The 10,695-nt window shown below is 42.2% G+C and overlaps 1 protein-coding gene across 1 annotated transcript; it reads right to left on the reverse strand.

Moving 5' to 3' along the window:
• Positions 1-322: 322 nt before the first annotated feature.
• Positions 323-6,458, reverse strand: LOC311109555 (uncharacterized protein; the record flags this gene model as incomplete). The annotated part of the gene is made up of 4 exons (XM_084152475.1): positions 323-388; positions 975-1,531; positions 3,840-4,064; positions 6,452-6,458. 4 exons carry the CDS (start codon positions 6,456-6,458, stop codon positions 323-325), a joined length of 855 nt encoding a protein of 284 aa, XP_084008601.1.
• Positions 6,459-10,695: the final 4,237 nt, after the last annotated feature.

The raw sequence follows: 10,695 nt of genomic DNA on the forward strand, positions 1-10,695 counted from the left end.
AAACGGGCCCAGATATTTTTCCATCTGCCTTATGGTTCAGGATAGGGTTGGGGTAGGAAGCAGGGAATAGAGCTAATAGAGGATGTATTAAACCTGCCTAATATCAACCATCACAGAAATCATGTTCAACAGAGAAAAATAGGGTTTCACTATGACATCCATTGAAAAAACGACTTAATTAAAACATAAATGATTTGCTGCATTATGTAGTCAACAAAGACGTAATAGGCTACTTTAATACTCTAACATGCAGCCGATAGAAGGTAGTGGCCCAAATATCCTGTATGTCATTGTTAAACTATTGAACAAGGACTCCTGTTGTTTAGAAATCCAAGTGTGTGCTCTGTGCTAGATACAGTGGTGAGGGCTTCCTGAAGCCAGCAGTGTCCTGGAGGGTAGGTCCCTGAAAGTGAGAGCTAGATTAATCTTAAAAAGCTGATCCTGAGTGATGCTTTTCCCTCCACACACATTACTTAATTTTTTCTGTTGTCAATTGCCAGAAAACAGAACATAATTATTCAGAAGTTGAATGTATTAAAAAATCACAATGACAAAGTATTAATTTGTTGTTTTCATTTCAGGCTGACGCTTTTTCCGCAGACAGTGCAGTAATATCATTTATGCCCTTTAGTATGAGTGCTCATATGTGATGTTAGGCGATGTTTATAACCAAAGCATTTGTCACATTCTTTGCACTGGTAAGGTTTCTCCCCGGTGTGAACACGCTGATGAAGTCTTAAATAGCTTAATGATATGTAACTTTTCCTGCATACAGGACAGCTATATGGTCTCTCCCCTGTATGAGCTCTCATATGCAATGTCAATTCTATCTTCTGGTTGAAGGCTTTGTCACAGTCTTTGCACTGATATGGTCTTTCTCCTGTGTGTATCCTTGAATGGATGGTCAAGTGTCCCTTCTGGTTAAACATTTTGCCACATTGTTTGCACTGATAGGGATTCTCTCCTGTGTGTACCCTTGTATGGATGGTCAAGTCGCGCTTCTGGATGAATCTTTTGCCACATTGTTTGCACAGATAAAGTTTCTCGCCTGTGTGTACCCTTGTATGTCTGTTCAAGTCACCCTTCTGGATGAAGCTTTTGCCACAATGTTTGCACAGATAAGCTTTCTCTCCTGTGTGTATCTTTAAATGCAAGGTCAAGTTTCCCTTATGTGTAAAGCTTTTGCCACATTGTTTACACCAATATGGTTTCTCCACTGCAGCAGAGAAGTCTGGATGAACTGAGAGGGGCTGCTCACTGGTTGGTTCTGGTACTCTGTAGCCCTCTCCATCAGGTTCTGTTTCGATCTCTTCAGTTATGATGATAGGTAGAGTGCCCCGCTCTCCGTTATCCACAGTTTGGTTTTGGTAAAGATGTGAGGGCTGAGGTGGGTCCTCCTGACTGAGTCTGAGCTCCTGTTGTTCCTCTTTAATCTGTGTGGGTTCTGGGTCCTCCTGCCCCAGACTGGGGCTCCACTCCTGCTCACAGTTCTGCTGCTCAGGGGGAACAGAGGGAGTGAGTACCTGGAAGTCTGGAGGGAAAAAATATTAAATCAATATTTTGACCTATAATCTTAATAAAAATACATGTAATTGTGTTTGAAATGCCTCTGTTTTGTAATGGTTAGGTTGTTACGAATGCACCGATATAAATTGCGCAGGTTGCAATTCGGCAAAAACAAGACGATTTTGTTAGTCTACACTACAGCATGTGATTCAACCAACGACTGTATATAAATGGACAAAGCCATCGATCACGTGACACCATTCTTTCCTTTGTGAAGACTCAATACGCATTTTTTAATGGTCTTCAGCGCAAAAACTTAATGAAAGTCATCTAGCAGAAGTAAATTAATCCACAAACACAGTTTTTGTATATATCTTAAAATGGCCACGTTTTCATGAATTTTATGATATAATCGTCAATCCCATTCAAAAGACCAGGGACACGAAAACTGAGGTAAGACGTAGGAATGAGTCACTTGCACACGGTATAGCGCATTTGAAGCCAAGGAAGTTTGTTAGATGGCGTCTCAAAACCCGTACACATACAGACGTTATTCCATTGGCCATACATCCTTTTCTCAGAGTCTTGCCCCGCTGCTGGACGGACAAGTGGTGTTTGTACGCAAAATGGAGGAGAGCCCGTCTTTAGTCAGAGATCGCATTTATTTTGAGATTGCAAAATATGACCTTTTCATTCAAGACAGGAGAAACATATTGTTTCAGGTGACAATAAAACATGTTTTGTTTTGTTTCTTTTTCCTCAACTTGTTTCTATAACTTTTTAGCAAGTCGAGGTATCTTACAGAGCAGCTAGCTTGCTAAAACCTAGGCCAGGTTGAAGATACTGTAGCTAGCGACGCCCACCTAATATCAACAAAAACAAACGTTTCCGAATGCATTGTATGTATTGATCATTGAGAGGCTTTGAAGCCACCGGTCGGCCATATAATTTAGAGTACCACAGTCATAATACCCATAAAACCTAGCGGTCAAACAAGGAAATGCCTCCAATCATTTTTCCACCATTCTTTTTTCCCCATTGGGGATTTTAGAAACACTTAAAATAAGGGCTGGGTTTTGTGTAGGCTTACCCTGGCGTGACGTTTTGATAACGTGTAAATCTCTCTAGGACAAGGTGACTTATCAATATATTCGCCTGTATTTACCCCCTCAAAATTAAATGCTAATTTTTGCATTAAGGTGTCTGTAATAGAATAAACGTGGCAGAAATTAATGTAGACATTAATAAATGCTTTTCTATAGTTTCCCGAAGTGCCAAGATGGAGGCACGGTGGCTTCAACACAGTGCCCCCTACCAGTCATCTAGTGTATATATGTCATTGGGATAGAGGTGGTAAAGAGGTCAATGGAATGCAGACCATTGGGGGATAGAAGGACGCTGGATTGGCACACATTCAACAAATCTGATCTAACAAAGTGGATATTTGTCAAATCCGTCATGATTGATGTATTGTAACAGGCCCGCAATGTGGTTACTAAAATCATATTTGGGTGTTTCACTGCATAAAATGTAGAAGTTGTCACTTTTCAGGTTTAGAAAAAGTGACCGTTAAATGCTAACTCCCATTCATATAAACTGGTAGTATATCTAGCATATAGAAATAGGTGGTGGTAGTCAGTAGTTTTTAACTGTAATGCAGTTGATTGATGACGATGTCATGAACATGTATTGGGTTGACATCCATACAAGATTATACTCAGATTTTTACCTCAACAGTGTGAAATACACACAAACAACAGCCTAAATGTAGAATAATGTTGCTGGGGGGCAATGGAGAGATTCGGGATGAAGCTGCATGTGGAAAACGGTGCAGTCTTTTTACTTCATGCTATCCTGGCTGAGGCTGCGCTACTGTATGTCAAGCACAGGGAAACGGACTCCAGCATCTCAGAAAGGGAAAGGTCTTGTCTTTTCGTTTAGCCAGTTGCTTGTAATTAGATGGATGGCTATAGAGATAAACCCTGAATCACTATGAGTGGTGCGGTGCAGACCAATTTATTTGATGCGTATGACAGCTCCCCGAAGTGCAAGAAGTATGAATGCTCGGACTTCTCCGGTGGCCGCATCGCAGTAAATGCTGTATGGCCACTGCAGATGGCAGATTGACCATGCAGAGCCTCTTAATGCAGTACTGAACTACGTGGCTTCAATGGGAGGGGGCGGGTCGTTCTCCCCTGAATTAAAGAAAGCAATGTTGGCGAATCAAAGTTGCGTTCAGGGTGCGCATATTACAACGCATGAATTCTCTAGTCTAGTAACGTTAATCTACAAATCAAATATCTTCGTGACACCAATTTTAGCTCGCTACAAACCTGCTCCGTGTAACTTTATATCTGGTTTGACAACCATGTCCAACAGCCTCCGTAGGCGCTCGTTCTCTTCTGCTGTGCGGCAGATTTCTTCCTGATACTCTGCTATGGTCTTCTCCACGGCCACGAATATCTCCAGAGCAGCTGCCGACAAACGCTCGGTGACGAACACATTAAACAACTGTAGTTTGGACATATTGGCGATGGTTATGTTGTTGAAACCTCTGTCTGCTTAGCCTAGCTTCTACTCTACAACAATTGTGCAGTGTGCGCCTTTCTAGTGTTGCCAGGTCTCGAGCTAAAATTTCCAGTCCAATGACCACTCAAAACACACCGACAAGGCCTGAAAACCAGCCCCAAAAATGTTTTGCGCAGCAAGGGTGGAGTTGGCACATTTATCCTTTTTCCATAACGTTATCGAGAGAATTAAGGCATATCGACGTAAGAAGATAAATTCGGTTTTCATCAAAATAATCATTCGTGTGAGCTAACGTGATGTAATAAAGGAATTTGAACATGTCGCATGAGAAAAGATAATTCGCCTTTATTAAACTCGCCAGATCATTTTCAATCAATGCATGTCGTTTTAACTCGTTTGATTGCTATAATTGTAAATAAATCCCTTTTCCGCATGTATAACTATAGATTAATCTGACTGGCGCGTTTAAGTGATGAAAGTTGGACACAGGGTCGGTGTACCTTTTGGCCAATTAATATTTCCTATTAGATGAAAGGATAAAAAAAGAGTAAAGGGTCATTCCTTGTTTATTTGATTTGAATCTGAAATCAAACGGTTTTATATTTTGCTTTTATTATCTAAAGTAAATATTAAATAACGATAAACGGAATAATGATTTGATCATTAAAATGTTGTTTTTAAATATCGGTTCTGGTTCGACCCGTGCACCATACGTTTTGGCCAGTAAATAGTCGTGGCTTCCTGAGGACACATAACATTATAAATGGGTCTTCATGTTTTTAATCTGCATATGTAATCGAATAAACAAACGTTATTTATATATATTTTTAAAGTTTCTCATTCCAATGATTTGATGATTGACATTCAATGTAGTGGGTCATGTGACTAGTCCTGAGTCTCAAATTGGCCTAGGTCAGTGAGACAGTCACTTGAACTTCCACAACCTCTATAACATGCCACTGATCACTGCAAGCTTCAGTGCCTACGAGTTTAGACATCACCACATGGGCAGTCAGCCACAGTCCGGTGAAATTCGCAAATCATGACCAATAATCTATACAGTGGTCATGACCTATGGAGAACAGTTAGTTTAGTTTTGCCTATGTCAGGATCTGGCCATTTGTGATGAGCCTAAGCTACATAAATAATAAGGTATGATATAAAACTCAGCAAAAAAAGAAACGTCCCTTTTTCAGGACCCTGTCTTTCAAAGATAATTCGTAAAAATCAAAATAACTTCACAGATCTTCACTGTAAAGGGTTTAAACACTGTTTCCCATGCTTGTTCAATGAACCATAAACAATTAATGAACATGCACCTGTGGAACGGTCGTTAAGACCCTAACAGCTTAAAGACGGTAGGCAATTAAGGTCACAGTTATGAAAACAAGGACACTAAAAAGAGGCCTTTCTACTGACTCTGAAAAACACCAAAAGAAAGATGCCCAGGGTCCCTGCTCATCTGCGTGAACGTGCCTTAGGCATGCTGCAAGGAGGCATGAGGACTGCAGATGTGGCCAGGGAAATAAATTGCAATGTCCGTACTGTGAGACGCCTAAGACAGCGCTACAGGGAGACAGGACGGACAGCTGATCGTCCTCGCAGTGGCAGACCACGTGTAACAACACCTGCACAGGATCGGTACATCCGAACATCACACCTGCGGGACAGGTACAGGATGGCAACAACAACTGCCCGAGTTACACCAGGAACGCACAATCCCTCCATCAGTGCTCAGACTGTCCGCAATAGGCTGAGAGAGGCTGGACTGAGGGCTTGTAGGCCTGTTGTAAGGCAGGTCATCACCGGCAACAACGTCGCCTATGGGCACAATCCTACCGTCGCTGGACCAGACAGGACTGCCAAAAAGTGCTCTTCACTGACGAGTCTCGGTTTTGTCTCACCTGGGGTGATGGTCGGATTCGTGTTTATCGTCGAAGGAATGAGCTTTACACCGAGGCCTGTACTCTGGAGCGGGATCGATTTGGAGGTGTAGGGTCCGTCATGGTCTGGGGCGGTGTGTCACAGCATCATCGGACTGAGCTTGCTGTCATTGCAGGCAATCTCAACGCTGTGTGTTACAGGGAAGACATCCTCCTCCCTCATGTGGTACCCTTCCTGCAGGCTCATCCTGACATGACCCTCCAGCATAACAATGCTTGTTCTGTGCGTGATTTCCTACAAGACAGGAATGTCAATGTTCTGCCATGGCCAGCGAAGAGCCCAGATCTCATTGAGCACTTCTGGGACCTGTTGGATCGGAGGGTGAGGGCTAGGGCCATTCCTCCAGAAATGTTCGGGATCTTGCAGGTGCCTTGGTGGAAGAGTGGGGTAACATCTCACAGCAAGAACTGGCAAATCTGGTGCAGTCCATGAGGAGATGCACTGCAGTACTTAATGCAGCTGGTGGGCACACCAGACATTGACCGTTACTTTTGATTTTGACCCCCCCTTTGTTCAGGGACACATTATTCCATTTCTGTTAGTCACATGTCTGTGGAACTTGTTCAGTTTATGTCTCAGTTGTTGAATCCTATGTTCATACACATATTTACACGTTAAGTTTGCTGAAAATAAACAGTTGACAGTGAGAGGACGTTTCTTTATATATATATAAAAAAACTCTGTCCACGGACCTATAGCATATGACACCTCCTTTCAAACTCTCCGATGTGCAAACGTGCGTAAAGACCAGGGTCCAGTTCCCAAAATCATCTTGGCAAACTGGGTCCGGGGCATCGTTTTCCCCATCTTACAATGTATCTTTAGTAGCCGAGGTGTTTCCCAGAGTCTTCATTAGTAACGTGGCTCTTGAAACCCTTGATCCAGACCACTCATAGAGCAGCCAAAGTGCACCGTTGGGCTTTCTGCCTTACCTCACAATATATAATTCTAAAACAATTTATAAGAGTTTTGTGTAAATGAGCATGATCATGATGATGATAAATGTTTCATTTGGGTAATGTATAGGATCTAATGTAATATTTGAAATATGTACAGCACCAGTCAAAAGTTTGGACACCTACTCATTCAAGGGTTTTTCTTTATCTTTTTAAAACTATTTTCTACATTGTGGAATAATAGTGAAGACATCAAAACTATGAAATAACACATGAAATCATGTAGTAACCATTTAAAAAATAAAATAATCAAAACATATTTTATATTTGAGATTCTTCAAATAGCCACCCTTTGCCTTTATGACAGCTTTGTACACTCTTGGCATTCTCTCAACCAGCTTCACCTGGAATGCTTTCCCAATCTTGAAGGAGTTCCCACATATGCTGAGCACTTGTTGGCTGCTTCTCCTTCACTCTGCGGTCCGACTCATCCCAAACCATCTCAATTGGGTTGAGGTCAGGGGATTGTGGAGGCCAGGTCATCTGATGCAGCACTCCATCCCTCTCCTTCTTGGTAAAATAGCCCTTAGACAGCCTGGAGGTGTGTTGGGTCATTGTCCTGTTGAAAAACAAATGATTGTCCCACTAAGCCCAAACCAGATGGGATGGCGTATCACTGCAGAATGCTGTGGTAGCCATGCTGGTTAAGTGTGCCTTGAATTCTAAATAAATCACAGACAGTGTCACCATCAAAGCACCCCCACACCATAACACCACCTCCTCCATGCTTTACAGTGGGAAATACACATGCGGAGATCCTCCGTTCACCCGTCTCACAAAGCCATGGCGGTTGGAACCAAAAATCTCCAATTTGGACTCCAGACCAAAGGACACATTTCCACCGGTCTAATGTCCATTGCACGTGTTTCTTGGCCCAAGCAGGTCTCTTCTTCTTATTGGAGTCCTTTAGTAGTGTTTTCTTTGCAGCAATTTTACCATGAAGGCCTGATTCACACAGTCTCCTCTGAACAGTTGATGTTGAGATGTTTCTTTGACTTGAACTCTGTGAAGCATTTATTTGGGCTGCAATTTCTGAGGCTGGTAACTCTAATGAACTTATGCTCTGCAGCAGAGGTAACTCTGGGTCTTCCATACCTGTGGCGGTCCTCATGAGAGACAGTTTCATCATAGCGCTTGAGGGCTTTTGCGACTTCACTTGAAGAAACATTAAAAATTCTTGAAATGTTCCGTATTGACTGACCTTCATGTCTTAAAGTAATGATGGACTGTCGTTTCTCTTTGCTTATTTGAGCTGTTCTTGCCATAATATGGACTTGGTCTTTTACCAAATAGGGCTATCTTCTGTACACCCCCCCCCCTACCTTGTCACAACACAACTGATTGGCTCAAACGCATTAAGAAGGAAAGAAATTCCACAAATTAACTTTTAAGAAGGCACACCTGTTCATTCAAATACATTCTAGGTGATTTTCACATGAAGCTGGTTGAGAGAAAGACAAGAGTGCAAAGCTGTCATCAAGGCAAAGGGTGGCTATTTGAAGAATCTCAAATATAAAATATATTTTGATTTGTTTAACAGTTTTTTGGTTACTAAATGATTCCATATGTGTTATTTCATAGTTTTGATGTCTTCACTATTATTATACAATGTAAAAAATAGTAGAAAATAAATAAAAACCCTTGAATTAGTAGGTGTGTCCAAACATTTGACTGGTAGTGCATTTCTAACATTTTGTCAAGATAATTTTTTCTCTCAAGCTGAATCTTATCCGGTACAAATAGGTAAATACTTAAAATTGGATCGTAAATAACGACGCATTTGGTACGACCATCGTAATGCTTAAAGCGGTAATCAGCAATAGAAACAATAAAGCGGCCTCCTCACCCCTGGTTCGGTAAAAAGCTGAGGGATGGGGCTGGAGAAATTATACCACTCAAATTCATAATGCTATGGATGCAAGGACTGACCATCCATGATATCAAAATTATTGTGTTTGTTTAAAAACATTTTTTTTTTTTACAAACGGAGTACATTTTGGGTTCTGGTGGAGAACGACAGTTGAACTAATAAACTCATGATACATTTATAAGTTAAATTCTTCAAGAATCAACATATCATTAATTTATAAGTACAAAATGTATGTAGTAACTGCTGATTGCCCCTTTAAATTACACCGCAACTGGGAAACTAGGCTCTGATCCGTCGGTCTCTCCTCAACTGTGTCACCTTCAGTGTTCTCCAGACAGTCCCGGGGTAAAGTGCCTCACACTTCGAAAACCAAACTGCCAATGAGGTAGGCTAAGCTATGGTTTACAATGTTTATTTAACCAATTATGTAGGCTACTATGCCATTGCAGGGTCAGCTAGTGGCTCGCCATATACAGTACATTTGGAAAGTATTCAGACCCCTTCCCCTTTTCCCCATTTTGTTACGTTACAGTCATTCTAAAATTGATTAAATTGTTTTTTCCCCCTCATCAATCTACACACAATACCCTATAATGACAAAGCGAAAACAGGTTTGGAAATTTTTGCAAATTTATTAAAAATAAAAAACAAATACCATATTTACACAAGTATTCAGACCCTTTGCTATGAAACTCGAAATTGAGCTCAGGTGCATCCGGTTTCCATTGATCATCCTTAAGATGTTTCTACAACTTGATTGGAGTCCACCTGTGGTAAATTCAATTGATTGGACATGATTTGGAAAGGCACACACCTGTCTATAAGGTCCCACAGTTGACAGTGCATGTCAGAGCAAAAACCAAGCTATGAGGTCGAAGGAATTGTCTCGTAGAGCTCTGAGACAGGATTGTGTCGAGGCACAGATCTGGGGAAGGGTACCAAAACATTTCTGCAGCATTGAAGGTCCCAAAGAACACAGTGCCCTCCATCCTTCTGAAATGGACGAAGTCTGGAACCACCAAGACTCTTCCTAGAGCTGGCCACTCGGCCAAACTGAGCTATCAGGGGAGAAGGGCCTTGGTCAGGGAGGTGACCAAGAACCCTATAGTCACTCTGACAGAGCTCCAGAGTTCCTCTATGTAGAAGGTTCTCCCATCTCTGCACCAATCAGGTCTTTATGGTAGTGGCCAGACGGAGCCACTCCTCAGTAAAAGGCACATGACAGCCCACTTGGAGTTTGCCAAAAGGCACTTAAAGGACTCTCAGACCATGAGAAACAAGATTTTCTGGTCTGATGAAACCAAGATTCTACTCTTTGGCCTGAATGCCAAACATCACATCTGGAGGAAACCTGGCACCATCCCTACAGTGAAGCATGGTGGTGGCAGCATCATGCTGTGGGGATGTTTTTCAGCGGCAGGGACTGGGAGACTAGTCAGGATCGAGGGAAAGATAAATGGAGCAAAGTACAGAGAGATCCTTGATGAAAACCTGCTCCAGAGCGCTCAGGACCTCAGACTGGGGCGAAGGTTCACCTTCCAACAGGACAATGACCCTGAGCACACAGCCAAGACAACGCAGGAGTGGCTTCGGGACAAGTCTCTGAATGTCCTTGAGTGGCCCAGCCAGAGCCTGGACTTGAACATCTCTGGAGAGACCTGAAAATAGCTGTGCAGCGACACTCCCCATCCAACCTGACAGAGCTTGAGAGGATCTGCAGAGAAGAATGGGAGAAACTCCCCAAATACAGGTGTGCCAAGCTTGTAGCTTCATACCCAATGAGACTTGAGGCTGTAATCACTGCCAAAGGTGCTTCAACAAAGTACTGAGTAAAGGGTCTGAATACTTATGTAAATGTGATATTTCAGTTTAATTTTTAATTAATTTGCA

Source organism: Coregonus lavaretus (genome assembly GCF_964263955.1).
Source record: "Coregonus lavaretus genome assembly, chromosome: 35".
Lineage (NCBI taxonomy): Eukaryota > Metazoa > Chordata > Actinopteri > Salmoniformes > Salmonidae > Coregonus > Coregonus lavaretus.